Source organism: Lupinus angustifolius, chromosome LG13 (assembly GCF_001865875.1).
Source record: "Lupinus angustifolius cultivar Tanjil chromosome LG13, LupAngTanjil_v1.0, whole genome shotgun sequence".
NCBI classification, from domain to species: Eukaryota; Viridiplantae; Streptophyta; class Magnoliopsida; order Fabales; family Fabaceae; genus Lupinus; species Lupinus angustifolius.
Genome location: NC_032021.1, coordinates 4,224,948 through 4,244,533, shown reverse-complemented (window position 1 = coordinate 4,244,533; position 19,586 = coordinate 4,224,948). Strand labels below are relative to the sequence as shown.

The 19,586-nt window shown below is 32.0% G+C and overlaps 2 protein-coding genes across 3 annotated transcripts; one reads left to right on the top strand and one right to left on the bottom strand.

Annotated features, from left to right (window-relative positions):
• On the top strand, nucleotides 574-2,096 carry LOC109325528 (early nodulin-like protein 3). Its single transcript, XM_019557943.1, has 2 exons — nucleotides 574-922; nucleotides 1,388-2,096. Exons 1-2 carry the CDS (start codon nucleotides 718-720, stop codon nucleotides 1,819-1,821), a joined length of 639 nt encoding a protein of 212 aa, XP_019413488.1. The 5' UTR covers nucleotides 574-717; the 3' UTR covers nucleotides 1,822-2,096.
• LOC109325526 (protein disulfide-isomerase 5-4-like) lies at nucleotides 3,168-12,135 on the bottom strand. 2 transcript variants are annotated; one of them, XM_019557939.1, is made up of 15 exons: nucleotides 11,969-12,135; nucleotides 11,505-11,595; nucleotides 10,405-10,499; nucleotides 9,594-9,651; nucleotides 8,777-8,961; nucleotides 8,624-8,681; nucleotides 8,159-8,199; nucleotides 7,938-8,012; nucleotides 6,717-6,773; nucleotides 5,493-5,556; nucleotides 5,207-5,350; nucleotides 4,682-4,903; nucleotides 3,851-4,003; nucleotides 3,687-3,764; nucleotides 3,168-3,596 (listed from the first exon to the last, which is right to left on the bottom strand). In XM_019557939.1, exons 1-15 carry the CDS (start codon nucleotides 12,007-12,009, stop codon nucleotides 3,516-3,518), a joined length of 1,443 nt encoding a protein of 480 aa, XP_019413484.1. In that variant the 5' UTR covers nucleotides 12,010-12,135; the 3' UTR covers nucleotides 3,168-3,515. The 2 variants fall into 2 exon arrangements, with proteins under 2 accessions (XP_019413484.1, XP_019413485.1); XM_019557940.1 differs by lacking the exon at nucleotides 11,505-11,595 and having other exon boundaries at nucleotides 8,777-8,956; nucleotides 11,969-12,133.

The following is a 19,586-nucleotide window of genomic DNA, read 5'->3' as shown; positions in this document are numbered from 1 at the left end:
GTTGGTGAAAATTATCTGAGGACTAGATCTTAAAAGAGAGGCTAAATTAGAGTAGAAGTGGTCGAAGGAGACATAAAATTACTAGGGTAGTTTAATGACTTTAATCTATCACAAGCATCAAATATTATTAGATTATAATATTTATACATAATATAAAGATTTATACACAGCGAGTCAGTATATCATTTATTTATATACTGATTTATACATAATATTTATACATTCACCATTTATTTATATTACTTTTATTTAAAAATCGATAATGATTGATCATCATTTTACCGCCAAAAGCAACAAGAAACTTCATATCTACTAAGGGAACCATACATATGGAACATTTAATTAATGAGATTAGCTAGAATAGCCCCATACCACAAGACATTAATATTCTTAATAACAGTAAAGCTAGCAAAGTACAAAACCCACATACCAAGTTATATCAAAGATTCAAAAAGAACTCATACTATAGAAAATGAAAGTGAACTTATGCTTTGCACCAGAATCAAAGTAACCTAAAGATAGGGCTTATAGTAGAATAATAAAAAGTTGCAAGAGCTTCCATGCCACATTTTGTAAAGTTTCCATGCAACTCATACCTATATAAACCCAGATGATAGTACAGTTTTTCTCATCCCTCCAGCTTCAACATTTCCATTATTTGAGTTGAAAATTGCAATAGCCACCTTTTCCTTCTCAATTGCAAAGTAATCTTTTCCCATGGCTAACTTCATTATTTTAAGGTCTAATAAAGCAGTTCTTGGCTTGGGTTGGCTATGTGTGATGATGTTGGTGCATCAAGGTGCTGCTGGCTATGAATTCATAGTTGGGGGTCAAAAGGGATGGAGTGTTCCAAGTGATACTAATTTCAATCCTTTCAATCAATGGGCAGAAAAGAGCCGTTTTCAAATAGGAGACTCCATTGGTGAGTTCTTGAATATTTAATCATATGCATGTCTTCATTGGTTTTTTCATACCGGGGGGAACAGTTTGATAGGATTTTATTTAGATCTAAGTTGAATGGCATATTTTTAACTAGGTTGGATTAATAGAACTTTTCTAGGTACAAAATATAGTTGTTACCTTTTGTTTCTAATATATCACCTATATGTGTTATAAATTATGGTTATACACTAAATAGAAAGAAAAAAAAAAATTCCCTTTTTCCTGAAAGATACAAAAAACCTCCCCTTGCTACTAATTGAAATTATATAACAGTACTTTTTTGGATTTATGTTCTTGCATGATGGAATAATACTTCTCCAAAGGATGGCAACATTGTCTAGTGCCTAAAGTTTTGAAGACTAGAATATGAAAACTTTGTAACAAACAAATATGATATATAGAGGAAAATACTGACATAAAATTTCAAATTATACATATGATGCAGTATTCAACTACCAATCTGGCCAAGACTCAGTGCTGTATGTAAAGAGTGAAGACTATGCCACTTGCAACACTGGCTCACCTTATGCAAAATTCTCTGATGGACACACAGTCATCAAACTCATTCATTCAGGGCCTCACTTCTTCATAAGTGGAAACAAAAACAACTGTCTAAAAAATGAAAAGGTAACAGTGATAGTGTTGGCTAACAGAAACAACCAAAACTCATCAAACACCAACCAAACAAACACTGCTTCTCCACCTTCACCACAATCATCATCAGCTCCTCCACCTGCAGGAATTGTAGAATCAAATCCAACACCTGCTCCTGTCAGTGTCAGCTATCATCATCATAATGCTGCTACTTCAATATTGATCAATTCTGCTGCTTCTATTGGAACATTCATGGCTTCTCTTCTTCTAATCTTATCTCTCTAACTAAAGTATTATGGGTGGTTGAGTATCAAATTTATACATATTTTTTTCAAGCAAATTCTTTGTTTTCTTTTGGGTTCTTCGTTTTCTATACTTTGAGTTCAGTACTATATTGAACTGGGTAGTGTTTGGCTCAAAGTTGGGTGGTGTTTGATATTTGTTTGTGAAGATTGAAAATAAGCTGACACTGATGTATGCACTGTTTTGTTTGAAGCATGCTCGATGGTGATGTAAAAATGTTGTACATGTTTAAATGAAATAAAAGATATTTTTTTTTACGTGAACTGAGTCAATGTATATGCCAGACATTTTCTCAAATCTATTACATGTATTATCAAGAGTCTAATGTCTATATATTATTGATATAAAAATTTATATATAGTTATTACATCATCTACTATTTATTTATATTATTTTTTAAAAGTTGACGATTATTAAAAATAAATTATGAATGACGAACCGATAAACTATTATTATATACCTTCTTTCTCTATTATTAAAATCCACATGTAGGCAATATTTATACTCACGTTTATATATGGGACCAGAACATACCTTAAACCACAAGATATCTTGATACGTGCTTACAATTACGTCAGTCCGTAATTGATCCCTTTTGAATATTAAAAAAGAAATGTTTTCTTTTCCTGTAAATATATACACTTTTTCCTGTCTACTGAAACTACATATCACACTTTCTTTCTTTTTTTACAGGTACAAATAACATATCTTAAAGCATTGTCCCAAGTTAGAGGCATCAAAAGAGAAAAGGAACAATCAAATTAAACAACAATGTCATAAATAAATTGCTAGGCCTAGGGCACACTTTTTTTAGTGAGATAATGTTATTCAGTTTTTAGTTTGGTTAAAACGACCTAGATTTTTCAATTATAGGTATATTATCGAACACTGTTTTGAATAGACAGTAAAAAAATTAATGGCTCTTACTCCATTATGTTTAAAAAGATGATATAATATATTGCAACAGAAAAAAAATATGCACCGACAATATATAACTTTTATACACTGTCATTGTATCATCTGTCATTGATATTTAGTTATCTTTGACTTTTCAGAAAAAATAATCCAAATAAATAGTGAATGATATAGTATCCATATATAAACCTTTACACCAACAATGTATAGATTTTATACTCATATTGCAATGTGACTAAATACTAACCTCAATACAATTTATAATATAAGAAATGAGACTTTTCAATATTGCAAGATTCCTACTACTCTGTTGAAACTTTTCAATAAACTTTGATTAGCATAATTAACAATTAGACACGTGATGCTTTCATGGATAGATTTGATTACTTTCTTGATAGAAGATGTGCACAAAGTTGAGTCACCAGTATCATTATCATCATTTTGGTCCTAATTTCGCATACAAAATTACTGATCCAACTACTAAATATAACAACTTTCCTCAATCTCCCCCCACAAACCAAAAGAAAAAAACTCAGCCCTAAAAAGCAACAAGAAATTAATGTAGGCATACATCAGATGCATCATGGAGCTCGTTAATATCACTGTAATGATCATTTTACTGAAGTAATAACTACAAAAATGCATCTGTGTGATTTATAGTATGCCTATAGTCTAAAGAGAACATACTGCTACAAGATCTCTCTAGTGAAAGCAGGTACAGCAATATTTGGAGCTCTAAGGTAGGCAAAAATTTCAATTCATCAGAAATTTTTGCCAAGCTCAACCTTCTTTTTTAAAATATTAATAGTGTTGTGTAGAACCGAGTCCAAAATTCCAGCTACCTGAAATCAGATAAAAAACTTATCAACTATACAAGTATTTAACAATATAAGCAAAGAACTGCTATATTTGGAATAGTAACAAATACAAACCGTGAAAACACCCCCAATAATAGCACAGACATTTGTGATAAAATGTGAAAAAGACTTCTGGTTTTCTGTTACTGAGACCTGCTCACAAAACAGACGTTGTAAACCCAAATGTAATTTACTAAACACGGTGTTAAAAATCAAATATATAACCTCCATATGCAGACCTGCATGGGGGAGAACTCGAGATGAAATTTTGCTACCGGAATGTCAACACTATGAGCCACATTGCTGTGCGCTGTGTACTCGTGCTCCTCAACTAATTTATAGCCTGTTCTAGTTGTAACCTCTGTTTTAACTATCTGAATATAATGCTCTATCTGCAGACACGGAGATCAGATGGATGTAAAACATTTTGTTTATGGTAAAAATTCCAAATATCTTCTATCAAAATACAATAAATCTCCAACATCAGAGATACACGTGTGACTTCGTAGCTATCAGCATCCATACAGAAAGAAATAACCATGATCACCATCATCACAGGATAAAAGTTTGTATAATTGAGAAGTATTTTTATCTCAGTGGAGACTATAAAACAATTAAACAAAGGTGAAGAACTAAATGATTTCCTTCATTACATTATCTCATTGCTGGGTGTTTCAAACAGGTATCAGGGGAGCATACACATGATAATACACATGAGAAACATGAAAACCTAGGGAGGTCTTTTAGTGACTATAGCTTCAATGCGCACATAGAATCAATGATTCCTGTCCCAGTTAGTGTGTTAAAAGGCTAAAAGTATTCCATACCGTCTGTACGCAAATGATTTTCCATGTGACTTAAAGTGCTTTCTGTAAACCAAAAAAGAAGTTTTTATGGCTGATTGACTTAGAGATGGAAAAACAACATATCTGTAGCATCTTGCTCTTGTCAATGGAGATCCATATAACTTGTCCAGCTAGTATTTGCAACCAAACACTCTCATAACAACCATACAGAGTCAAATAGTAATGTTAACACTAAATTAGTTTCTATATAAATATTAAACTTACAGTAATATTTCCTTCTAAATCACGAGTATTGATGAATGACCGGCCTTTCAGTCTGTCACTACTGCTACCTATGTGAGGTATCATGATCTTCACATCACTCATCGTCCTAGCTGTTATCTTCCTTCCAAAAGACAGACGGTTTATGACATGTGACATGTTCGTTTGAGAAGCATCAAAGGAATGGGCATCCGATCTAGCTGAGATGATCAGGCTTCCAGGAACCTGCAGAGTGTGAAACATCTTATATTTTAAAATCATATATATCTAAAATATAGGGAAAATAAAATATGAACAGGAGATCACATTCCTCTCCTTATTTATTTTCAGTGGTTTTAGTATTAGCCACCAAATCCTTTGCTAAAATCAATACAAATATTTTTTTTATTTAAAAAACAAAGAAGAAAATGTATCTTTTACGTACAGAGTGACATTGGACATCTTAATTCATAATCATATATGAAAACTAAGAGTAAAAAATCAATAAATTAGAGTTGAAGGTTAATCTGCAACTGTTTGGGAGTTTACCTTTTTCACACGCACATATCCCTCAACTCTACATCCACCTGTTGATGGTGCTGGTCTCTTGGTATTATTTGCTGCAATGGATTTATCCTCCAAAGCTGGCTTCTGAGATTCTGTTGGGAGAGATGTGACCAAACTCTCCATCATCTGCATTGGAGAAACTTCTCAACATGTTGCACTCTTTGACGGTAAAGAAGTAAGATTTAATTACACATAAAACTTCAATTAGTCTATTTTTAACTTAAAATTGATTCAAATTATGTTAATTTATATTAAATATAGCATGGACCTTGACTAGGCTCTCTGTATCACGGTCTCCATAATAAGAATCATGTTCATGCCCATGTTCACTTCTGAAATAGGAGAGGCAATCAAAAAATAAAATCTGATCAGAAAATCAAAAGCTTAAGAAAAACCTATCACATACCAAAGTGGTAAAAGTTTTTAGGACACATTTAAATAACAAAATCTGAATATCATACAGATATGGCTGAAAATGAATTGAGAGACCTCTAAATACAATGCAGAACTAAACATTGGAATAGAATCAACAATATCCACTTGTAATTGATTCATTCAGAAGTTTGAATAGGTTCCAGGCAACTTCCTCTAAGTTTACTTACTAAGGCATGCGTTATCAGTTATCACTTATCAAAATGATTTCTCTTTCAATATTCACTTGACCAAAAGGAAATATAGCAGCCCATATTAAACAAATGGTTTTAGTGAACTGCTCTTGGAATACACCAATTTCATCTTCTTATTCAACCAATTATTTGGAACAGAATTTTCTTTAAATCAACTCATTCGTATATGTTTCCACAAAATCAGTCTTTGATACTTAGGTAACATCTGGAACATGGACCGAACATAACAATACAAAGTGTCCTGTTATGTTCTCTTTGGTGGTGGAACCACAATGTCTCACTTTGAAACCGTTATGTCATGTTTCGTTCTATTTATAAAATATGTCTCACACAAAACAGAAGCCATAAGTTCTGTTCCGTCCAGTCTAGCATGCCTACCAAACGCTACCTTAATTGCCTTTAAACCTATTTCAACCATTCACTTGCATCCTCACAATCCATTACTTCTGATTTGGATATTGATATTGGCATTTCATCATTACTTGGTGTATACATGCTAGATATGAGTTTGAGGTGCAACCCAATATTTATGAATAGAAAAAAATAGCATTATACTTGTGGGAAGGGGGATAAGGTAATTAATATGATCGCATATTCATTATTACTCGCCACTCAGAAAGGCAAGAAAAATAAATACTTCAAATGCTAGATCTGTATATTATGAATAATACTCACTACTCAGAAAGGCAAGAACAATAAATACTTGAAACGCTAGATCTGTATATTATAAATAATACTGAATTAACAATCATGCCCACATAGAATACACATGATTGTTATTTCAATATAGGTGGGACTTGTTCATAAAAATCTGGTGCAAAGGACAGAAAGGGTGACCATTGGATTTTACCTCAAGAGATTATTACCTGACATCACTTCCTTTGCGGAAGATGCGAATAGATGGATACCCTTGTATGTGATGCCTGGACAATGATAACGAGATATAGATGAGTGGCAAAAGAAGCATAGATGGAAAGTAACAAGCACAATGGCAATATCAGCAAATCAAGAAAAAGAAAAGGACAACATCAATAAAGCCTTCAGCAGTAGGTGGAAGTCATCAACATGGATCAAATATCATCATTCTATTCTATTACAAATCATATCTCCAGAAAGGCCATTTAAATCAAAGATTTTTTTAATTATTTCACCTATAGTTTTTAGGTCTTCTTCTACCCCTGACTATTACAATGCTCAATTTCATGCTCAACTTATAAAGTATGGGATGTCTAATGTTTATCTTCCTCGATCAATGTGGATTAATGACATGACCATAAGATCTGCGATGTAATTCCTTCTGCAATAGCATATGACATAGCATGCACACACAAAATTGAAAGTCTGGAAACTGAAGGATACAGCAACATGCAATTTCTAGTGTGTCTAATTTCTGGTAAAAAACAAAAGATTTAATTTCAATTATTTTGATATATTTCTTTTGAAAGACATCATATGTGAAGAAAATTATGAAGACAAAGACTTCGTTTGGGAGATATAAAAATGGAGGGAATGGTTTTCCACAGAATGAACACCTAATAAGTAATAAGTGAAAAGCCAGACAAACTGATGAAAAGCAAGTTATACTGATGGGGGGAAACCAACTTCTTAATACCCATTACACATCATTCTGTTGCACTTGCACTAGATCACTATGATGAGAACTAAATTGGTGGGACCACCCATGCATGTTTGCTTAGTCTGTCCATGTTCTTTCTTGACAAGCCAAACAGGGTGTATGAAGTTATCCCCCGCTCTTCTGTTTGTATCCTAAATGGTACATTCTTTCCTCTAACTTTATTTCCTTTCTCATTTCACTAAAGTAAACAAAGTCTGTCTCGCCCTTTTTCTTTCTCACTTGAAGCTCACCTGCAGCATCATTGCCTTTGTTGCTATCTCAAATACTTTTCAAGATGCAATTTTGAAACATTAAAGGATAAAATTAAGAATGGCAGTAAATTCAATTTCATTCAATAATGGGCATAAAAAACGAAAGAAGAAAGCTAAATCAACTTCAAGAAAAAGGATCTCATTTGTTTTTATTTATAGAAAAAAGAAAGAAAGAACGAGTAGAACAATAAGTATAGTACCTCCTGCATAAATCACCTTCCTGAGTGCAATCTACCTTTGCCACAAGAATACGCCCATCTATTTCCGGGTCATGTCTAAATAAAATGTAGTCATACACATATTAAACACTGAATTAGTGAAGTGGTGATAAAATAGCCCACCAATTTCAAAGGGGAAAATGAGAGTAGACCTTCTAAAATGTAATTTTAAGAAATGTGAGAACTGAATCAATATAAAGTACCTCTCTTTTATTACTTTATCTGCCTTCTCCCATGAAGGTTTCTGAAAGGAAAGAGAAGAGAATCTCAAATAATGAATTAAGAATGTATCAATCTCACTGTCATCCATTAAAGGGAGGAACTTTAATATAATTAATTAATTTTGTTATAACTAAGTAATTAGTCAATAACCTTATTGACAAATGGTATGCAGCTACTAATGCTCTTTGCATGACATATTACTTAATTTTATATTCCATCACTTCATATTATTATATAACTGTTGGTGAAGCTTCACTAAAGACTTGGATTAGCCTTTGCCATTACTACCGGGTTTGCACCTAAGAGGCGCTTAATTTTTAAGGGACGAAAAGATGTTGTCGAAAAAGAATCATAAAAGTCACACTATTTAGGAAGCAACAAAGATATAGTATTGCTCTTATTTCGTTAAGTGAAGAGGAGGTAAAAAATCAGTATTAAATAATTACCAAACGTTGACACCAGGAACACCAAGGTGCATAAAAGTTAACAACTGTAATTGGAAACCTGCAAAATGATTATTAAAAATGGTACAAATGATGCATAACTGCTGTGAAATATAAGAAACAACATATGAATCAACCTTAGATTGGACCACTTACTGGTGAACATATTTATCAAAGTTCTGCGTAGTGAGAGATAAAGACCCTTCAACAGATTCTTCATCTACTTCATCATCATGCTTAACAGCATTTGCAACTGTTCCTGAATGAAACTCAGTACCAGTGGGTCTTAAATTTGAATCGATGGAAAACTTACGAACTGTTTTCGTTATATTGAGCCTGTTCTGAAATTAAGAGGTAAAAAATTAAGGACAGCAAGTGATAAGGTATCAAAGCATAAGCAAGTATGAAAAGGAAGAAACTAAAAATGGAGAATGCACATACGAAGAAAAGTATATAAATCATGTTCTATATCCATCACAAGTCCTGCTCTGGGTTAACAGTTTTCTGGCAAGGATGGCTCATAATTTTAATTAATGTGGATGTAAAGGATACCGGTAGCTTTATAAACTGGCAGCGATTTCCAAAGAACCAATAAACATCACTTTCCAGTGATTAACTACAGGTTGCTTAAACACTGATCCAGATATTATAGAATGTAGGACACCCATCGATGCACAGTTTCTCATATTTTGCCTCACTTCATTACTAAGTTTTAATGAATAGTTGCTTTGATAGGTAGCAACCATATTATTAAGTTAATGACCAAGTCTAAAATACATTAATTGAAATGAAACAATAAATGATAAATTGAGATATTACTGTTTAAACAAACAAAACATTGTTATCTTCATTAAGGTCAATGCATGAAGCACAGAATGCATTTCACTAATTAAAAAGCAGTCAGAAAAATTCTTAAACTGCAACCGCATTGCCAGAATTAATCAATGTGACAAATGGAGCAATAGAAACTTACTGTTCCCAGCACATCGTTCACATCAACTGATGCAAACTCACATGAAAGCGATGGAAAACTACAAAATAAGTTGAAGTCATCAGCAAGTAACAATGGACAGAAAAGATAGAGATTACAAATAGCTATGAAATTAATTTTGTGGTGCTTTGATTAGCTTATTATGTGTTCAAAGTCTTACTAAGAGAGACATTGAAGAATAGAAAACAATTTTACTCTAAAAATTAAACAAATTCAAACAGCACTAAACATACTATGACCGGCTACATTTGCTAAATGAGTTGGTGATTCTTTGACCTCATCATTTTCACAAACCATCAATGCACTTATATTAATATCAATTCCCAACCTTTTCTTTTTTATCTTGTAAGATACTCATCCCACTCCCAATTTCAATCTTTAGCTTATAAGAAGCAATTAGTTCTCAATTTCATCAGAAGATCTTCAAACACCCAGTTCGAAAATGAGCATGAGAAGCGTGAAACTTTAAGGACTAGACTAACATTGAACAGTAAAATGTTGACCTCTCTTCCTTCTAGAAGCTACAAACCAGTTATCAGCCCCATAACAAGTAACAAGCTAGTCGTTATAGATTCTCTATTGGACAGTTCTGCATTCTTAACAAGATCCTCAATTTGCAAATTCAGCTACACAGTACCTCACTTTCTTCTCTGTATGCCAAGGTCATATCAAGGCAACCATGAAGCCACCAATAATATAACATTTGTAAATAATGAGTTAGACATGCACGTTCATCACCTTCGAGAAACATCATATTTAACCAAAGATAGCAAATACCTTCATAGACATCTACCTGATATTGAAATCTATACGTAAAAAATCTCCATCGGAACTCTTGTCAACAATCACAGATGTAGATGTGCTGACAGACAAATAATTACTTAGTTCCTGAAAGAAGTTTGCATCATAAATATCAGAATGAAATTTAGCAACTCGATCTAATAATGAAATACACAACTAAACAGAGGAAGAAGATGGACAACTTTAGTTATAAGGGGTATATGACCTAATACCAATACCGATCTAAAACATACATATATAAAAACACTATAGCAACAACAACAGTCAAGTCTTTTCTCACTAGGTGGGGTTGGCTATCATAAAATATGCTTCTAGACAAACCACTTACATTTAAATCTTCCTAATGGTTTCACCTATATATTTTCTTGGTCACCATCTATCTCAGTTATTAGGCTACCCTCAATCTGATATACTATCCTTACAAGGGTTTCTAAAGGTCTTCTTAACATATGTCCAAACCACCTAAGATGAGATTCTACAATCTTTTCTAGAATAAGTGTTACCTCAACTTTATTTCTAAATTTTAATGCATTAATTCCTAATTCTATCATGGCTAATGTGATCACTTATCTTATGTCGCATTTTCACCTCTGTTACATCTTTTCTTTTTCTCTTGATGGTTTTTTAATGCCCAATGTTCAACCTCATACAACATCACAAGCCTTGTAGTTTTGCAGTAAAAAAATTCTTTCACAAATAACACCTGAATTGTTCCTTCATTTCATCCACCCGATTGAGTTCTATAGTTTACATCTCCTCTATTTCCCTATCATTTCATAAATAAATTAAAAAAACAAATTTTCCAGAAGTTCATACAAAATGATTTCACACGCTTGTTGACACTCACATGGGTGAGTGGTCCCGAGCACTTAATTCCATCTAACTATGACCCTTGAAACTAACTGGATTCCGGCAAAATTCTAGCACTTTTTATTACTTGGTTGTGTAGCATTACTCATACCCTTGCGTATTCATAAAATGCTTTCATTAATGTAGTTGTTGTGGTGTAGCATGGCAGAAGCATAGCATATATTATGTTCAACAATTCATATGTCTTAAACATGATTTTGGGGTGTAAAGCCACTCACTGACCATTCCAAATAAAAACATCATGGAGATAGCAGCCACTATGGATAATCCAGCTCCTGATAACGACGCCTCAGTCAAATCTCTTGGGATTTTTCTGTTGAAGGAAGCCAACAAAACACATTATTAAATGACTTATCAAAATAAAAGTACACAGATATTCACAAATTCATGTGTTTATTTCATTCACTCAAGCTTAAGTCCATTCAGGTATTACTGAACATGTTCAATTTGAAAATAGAAACTGAATAAACACTAAATTATTGTTCTCTTAATCGTTCATGATGTGCACTTCACTATCACTCCGAATCATTATCTAAAGAGCTTAACAATTAACACAGTAAAATTCAAGCAAACTCATAGCCCAGAAAAACTAATATTCATATTCGCAAGCAAATTAAAGCTATAAACGTAAATGCTACCAAAAACTCATAGAAAATATGCGAATTTTGAAGAAACAGAAGATTGACCTGTAAAAATCGACGGATTTGAGTTTGCTTGAAGAAATCATGATGGCGTGAAGAGTGGAATCTCAGAGATGGAGAGAAGAGAGTTCAATTCCTAGTGACGATGGTAGATCGAAAGAGCTTCTTACTCTCTCTCTCACGCTCTTTTCCTCTCAAGGAAATATTAAATATATTAATTACCTTCGTATTTATGTATTTACTTTTTCAATAAATATCGTTTTAAAAAATTAAATACTAGTTAAAATTATATTAGATTTAATCGGACATTACATCTTATTAAATACTAGCGTGTCTTTCAACCTGTTTTCTTATCATTTATAATGTATAGTTTGTATGTCATAAATGTCAAACATAATATTTTGTGTTAAATATTTGTAATCTACAGTTGAATTTATTTGATTGGTGTAATGTTCTACATTAAAGAGCGTGTCTGTCAACCTACTTTCCTATCATTTATAATGTATAGTTTGTATGTCATAAATGTCAAACATAATATTTTGTGTTAAATATTTGTAATCTACAGTTGAATTTATTTGATTGGTGTAATGTTCTACATTAAAGACCGATAGTCATAATGTAAGAATAAAAAATAATTAACCAAATAATATGAGCATATATTAGGTGGAGAAGAACATTAGGTTATGTATGATTTTTTTTGTAAAAATTAGAAAATAGTGAGAGCAAATTAGGGAAAACCACAAATTACACCATGGTGAGTGGTTATTTTGGGTTTTCCCTTTATAAGTAGTATAGATATAGATATTTATACTATATATAAAGCCAAAACTTGAAATAACTTTCCCAATGGTGTAATTTTCATTTCCTATATTGCCCTTAACATTATTTAATTTTTACAAAAAATTATATAATCCTAAGCAACTATCACCAATACATTAATTAACAACATATCTCACCTTAAATTAAACATTATAGTAAACAAAAAAAATATATAATATAAAGTACACCAAACACAAAAATACATTTTAATTAAAAAATATATAAAATTTGAATATGTAGTATCACACAATATTCGTCGGCAGGCACGAAGTGCCTGTACACACTGGTATTAATAATATTAATTGACTTTCCCAAGAAGAGCAAATATTTTAGTAATATTTTAGGTGTAAAACTGTCTCATGCATTTTTTCCTCATAGTTTTTTAACTGTTAAGATAATATTTATACAAGTAGATAATGATCCACTCTTTAATGAAAATTTAATATCAATAAAACATAGGGATAATATCTAACTTTATGTTAGTAATATAAAGGTATTAAACTCAAAGCGGAAAAAAATTTATTTACTCATCCATAAGATTATATAAGTAAAACATTTATACTATTTATGTGGAATGATTTTTTTCATTGATTTTAACTATTTTTATTTCTTAGAAAAATATAGTCGGAAAAGAGTATAATTGCACTACTAAATTTTAAAACATTCAAATTTTAATCTTATAATTTTATTTTATATTTTCTCGAGAAAATTAGTAAAATATTATTTTTCTGATAATTTATAGTTTTCAAATTATTGTATGTTATTTCTCTAAATAAAATTTACTATTATATTATCTCTTTAAAATTAAATGTATGAGCATCATATATAATAAATTATATCTTCTTCTTTTTTGGGTACATTGAAAAAAAAATAAGACAAAGTTAGTACATAGGAGTGATGTTCTTGTCCAGATTGGATTGACAATCAGGTGTCGTCATTATCCATATATTATTAGTTGTTGGCGAATATGAGCCTAACTTTACCATAAAATCAACTACCTTGTTGACCTCACAGATAACAGACTTGACTTCAACATCCAATCACAAGATATACAAGTACGAACATTCAAGACTGTTAAAAGAATATGATTAATATAGATTTTGACTCCTTCTGTAATAATCTGCATTGCTTAAGACAATCACTCTTCATAACGACCTTTTTAAAACCCAAGTTTCACGCTAGCTTCAAACACTGCTCCAAAATTGGCTGAAAACCTGATAACCATCGACCCTCGTGATCACAAATAATACCACCTCCTCCCATTATACTTGTCCCTCTAATACAGCTACAATCAATGTTGAGTTTGACCTATCCAACTTCGGGGCATCACCAATGAACAAGAGCAAATTCCTCCTTGGTTGCACCCTGCTCCATATTGCGCCACTGAAAGTGGTCTTGAGGAATATTGTGTACGATAAAATTAATATCCCAATTATTGTTGCCTACAATGATGTTGTTCCTCCACCTCCATGCCCACCAAACACAAGCCAAAAAAAGCACTCTTCTTCGATGCTTGTAGTTTTCGATCAACCAAATCTGAAACGATTGAGTCACCCAGAAAGCATTGTTGGTCCAACCGACTCTCCTCCAAAGCATTGTAGACTCCCTAAAATCCCTGAAAATATGCATAAGATCATCAACACCTGTATTACATCTCATACAAAATGGGTTAGTAGTCATAGTTCTTTTAAAACGAAGTACATTTGAAGGTAAAACCTCATGAATATCAAGCCAATACAAAAATTTTCCTTTCACTAGAACTTTAAGACACCACACCCACTTCCACATAACTAGCATGGTATCATCAACCTCACCATTGTAGTTAAGCCACCAATAAACTGATTTAGTAGTATAAGCTCTGGTTGCATGACCATCCCACGTCCACCCCTCTTTTTAATAGTTAGAACTTGGAGAATATGTATTGTAAATGAAATCCTTAATTTTATCTTTTACTATCTATATAAGTAAAGAAATGCTATTGAAAATACTAAAGTAAATACTCTACATTTGTGACAAGCGTACAAAGAAAATATTATTTTTGTCAATTTGAAGGGTTGCTAGAATTACAAAATTAGATATCATTCATTTGTGATAAATATACAAAGTATAGAGTTTTTTGTAAAATTGATGGGTTATTGAAATTCCTAAACTAGACACTCTTCATTTGTGATAAGTGTCCAAAGGAGATGATATCTTTCACAAATGACTTTAAAATTCTGAAAATATCTTCTTCTTCACACCGTTTCTACTAAAATTACACATTATTTATCATTTTTTTCAAATTTTGTTAAACAAATCTTATTCTTTAATCTAAACAGCTAAAAGGTATCATTTTCTATTCTTTTCACTTTTTATTTCTTCCTTTTCAAATGTCAAAGAAACTCACAAATATGATTTAAGCTCTTTTCATTTTTACTTTATCATTCTCATAACTAAATTCATACATTTTATTGGAGGAAATTTATACAACTAGTGTATTTTGACTTGTTTATTACGGTTCTGGTGTAACTTTTTATAATATTATAATAATAGTGTACTTTTCACTAAACTCGTGGATAGTACGCTCGAGATTTTTTTCGCTTAAAATTGTGGACACTGTCGCGTCCCAATTTTTGGCCGAACACCGGTCACGCGACTGGTTTGGAGTCGCCACCACGTTTTTGCGATCAAAATGTAGAAAACACTTTCGATGCCCAAATATTGGAAGGACTTAGCCTTTGAGCTAGATCTCTGGACTCGGGAGACGGTTACAGATTGGAGAAGGTATTAGTACCACGTCCGCCTATTATCAAACGGTACTCGCAATAATCGAATGGAACTAGATATACCCTAAAGTTGGTTAAATGAATTAATTATTTATAAAAAATGTTTTGGATTTTTATTTTTGCGTCTGACAAGAGTTCGTCCTACTTCTACGTATCCTTGGGTGCAATAGGGAAATCAAGACTACGTAATTTTTGGTAGAAAAATGCTTGTGTTGATTGATTTTAGTTAATGAAAAGTGGCTTGAGAATTTGTGAGACGGTTGTAAGTAGATAGGATTAAAGATGACGATAAAGTTTACTCCATATCATTTTACCCTAAAAAAAAGAAGAAGAGGCAGTACGATAGTGGCTCACCACTTTCAATTAAATGGGATACTCAGATATGGGTTTGACTTATATCGTCCTATCCATATTAGCGAGAAAGAAGAGGCAGTACGACAACCGATCACCACTTTCTTACTAACATGATAATAAAAGAGGACCCAAATTGTTAATTGATAAGGTTAAGGAGGAAGGTACAACTTTGTTCTACGTCACTTTACCCATTTCAAATAAAAGAAGAGGCAGTACGACAGCCGCTCACCGCTTTTTATTAAATAGGATAATGAGATAAGGGTTTGATATATATTGTCTTGTCCATATTAGAGAGAAAGAAAATGTAGTACGACAACCACTCACCACTTCCCTATTAACATGATAATAAAATAATACTCAAGTTGATACTCTTTCTCTAACCTTAGCACTTGAAAAAATATTTTTCTCTTATGTATTAGTTTTATGAAAAAATTATTATCTCAAAAATTTATATCATATATCTCTAATACTCGAGTATAGGGCATATGTGTGTGAAAAGACATTATGTACTTACGTGTTGTGTGTGAGAAGCATACAAACCTTTTTTAGATAAAACCTCCCAACACTGTAAAACAAACTAAAAACATATATACATAAGCACAATTAAATATATACAGAAAAGGCAAGAAATAAAAAGCTTTAAGGGGTACATGTGAATTTATGCGCTTAGTTGCTTCAAGCCTGACTCTCTTACGAAGTCCCCAACAGAGTACCCAGTTGTCGTGCCCCGATTTTTGGCTGAACACCGGTCATGCGACTGGTTTGGAGTTGCCACCACGTTTTTGCGGTCAAAACGTAGAAAACCCTTTCGATGCCCAAATATTGGAAAGACTTAGCCTATGAGCTAATCTCTAGACTCGGGAGTCGGTAGCAAATCGGGAAAGGTATTAGCACCTCGTCCGCCCGTTATTAAACGGTACCCGCAATAATCGCATGGAACTAGATATACCATAAAGCTAGTTAAATCATTTAATTATTTATAAAAAAAAATGTTTTGATTTTTTATTTTTGTGTCTAACAAGAGTTCATCCTGCTCCTACGTATCCCTAGGTGCAATAGAGAAATCAAGACTACGTAGTTCTTGGTAAAAAAATGATTGGGTGTTGATTGATTTTAGTTAATGAAAAGTGGTTTGAGAATTTGTGAGACGGTTGTAAGTAGGTATGATTAAAGAGGACGATAAAGTTTACTCCATATCATTTTGCCCTCATAAAATAGGAAAGACAATACGACAGCCGCTCACTGCTTTTAATTACATAGGATACTCATATAAGGGTTTGACTTATATCTTCTTATCCATATTAGCAAAAAAGAAGAGGAAGTACGACAGCCGCTCACCGCTTTCTTACTAACATGATAATAAAAGAGAACTAAATTGTCAATTGATAAGGTTAAGGAGGGAGGTACAACTTTACCCTAGGTCACTTTACCCATTTTAAATAAAAGAGGAGGCAATATGACAACTGCTTACCGCTTTTGTCTTGATATATATTGTCTTGTCGATATTAGAGAGAAAGAAGAGGCAATATGACAGTCGCTCACCACTTTCCTATTAATAGATAATAAAATAGTACTCAAGTTGATACTCTTTCTCTTACCTTAGCACTTGAAAAAATATTTTTCTCTTATGTAATTAGTTTTATGAAAAATTTATTATTTCTAAAATTTATATCATAAAATACTAATGATTGTGACTCTTAATTATTTCAAAGATTTATATCATAAAATAATAATGATTGTGACTCTTAATTTACATATTAAATATAATTTCAAAAAAAGAGTATCTTATTTATTGATGGTTAAATAAATACGATATATTAATTATTGACGGTTTTTTGATATTTACAAGAAATGACATTAACGACTAGTTGATTACTTTATTTTGAGATTTGCCAAAAATGAATCTTCTACTAAAAGTTAAGGTAAAACTTTAGAAGATAAGGACAACACTAACCATCTACCACCAATCCCATAACCTTAGAAAGAATATGTAATACGACAATCACTCACCGCTTTATATTCGAAGGGAAAGGAATATCTGATTTGCTTTGTTCACCAATCTCCCAAATTCTTACTTAAACTCTAAAAAATTGTCTTAATTTATTTAATAAAATTAATCCTGAAACTCCAAAGAATGTAACACAAGTCTGTTCACATTTTTTATGACATAGTACTCATATAAAACTCATATATAATACAAATAACAAACTATAACACATAAAAATAATAATAAAATAATGTAATACATAAACAGTAACTAGACACAAATTTAACCAATATATACATTGTGTAAGTGAAGGTCCATCAACTTAAATGACAAACAAATAAATAGATAATTTATTTAAATACAAATGAAGTAAATAATAATAATACTAATAAATATACAAAAAAGAAAAAAAAAACAAGATAAGAGGAATAGAAAGGAGAATGTATGAATGGAAGTGAGACAAAGGGGATGAAGACCCGTGGCCAATGTCGTTCACGGCTAAGGGGTTTGTTGGACCCCGCGGTGGTTCGCGGAGTGCCACAGTGGTGCTCCGCTGAGCAGTGGTGCTTTCCACCAACTCCTCTACCTCTCTTAAATAAAGTAGGCACATAGAAACTCTCCCTGGAATGTAGAGGTATTATTAGGTTGGGTTTAAAATCCTTTCCATTTAGCCTATTTTTCATAACATATGTAGTGAATGTGAGATGAGAAAGTAATGCAATAGTATATGTAGTTAAATATATATGAACATAACAGTGTTAGTTAAAGATATAGGCATACAATAATAAACTTTAACAAATAAAGAGAAGAAGATAGAGAATTAGAGTAAGTATAGAACTTAATGGTATTGCTTTACTTAATGAAAGGTGGTTCCAAGAGAAGAGATGCTCATGTCTTATCCTTACTTTTCAACTCCTTTTCTCTTTCTTTTCTCTCTCGATATCTCTTATCTTATCCTTCTCTTTCATGCAAAAAGATTGTTGAGCGTTTTTTGTTGTTGTTACTAAAGCTGCTCTGTCAGGGTTTGTGTTAAGTGGGGCTATTTATAGCCTCAGTTAGGTTTAGGGTTAAGGTTAATGAAGGTTCTTAAGATAATTACTATTTAGTCACGTGAGTGTTTTTTAATTGTGACTCAATCCTTGAACTTCCTTAAAATTAAAAAAAAAAAGACATCGGACGAAATTGGGTATTCACAGACACCATCCACAATTTCACTTTCTCTCTCCTAAAGTTGTGAATATCATCTACAACTTCACTTTTCCATTTTCTCTTCCCTAAAATCGTGTATGTGAAACTTGAGTTGTGTGTTATAGGTAATACTATTCACGGGTATTATATACCAAAAATCTTATATATATATATATATATATGTGTTTTCTGATTCTAGTTGAAAGTGATATATATATATATATATATATATATATATATATATATATATATATATATATATATATATATATATATCACTTTCAACTAGAATCAGAAAACACACTACAACATTCTCCCTTCTTTATTATTTTCTCCTAATCTTCATTCCTTCTTCCTAATCATTTGTTTGTCTTCCTTGCTTATCTTCAAGGTAACTATATTACTTACATAAGTATAAGTATTATTATTATTATTCTGAATACTATGTTATTTATAATTTTTTTCTTTGATGTAGATGACTATTATAAGAGATATTGTTAGTGATTTCAGTGATGAAGATGACATTGAATACTAAGATATTTATAATAAA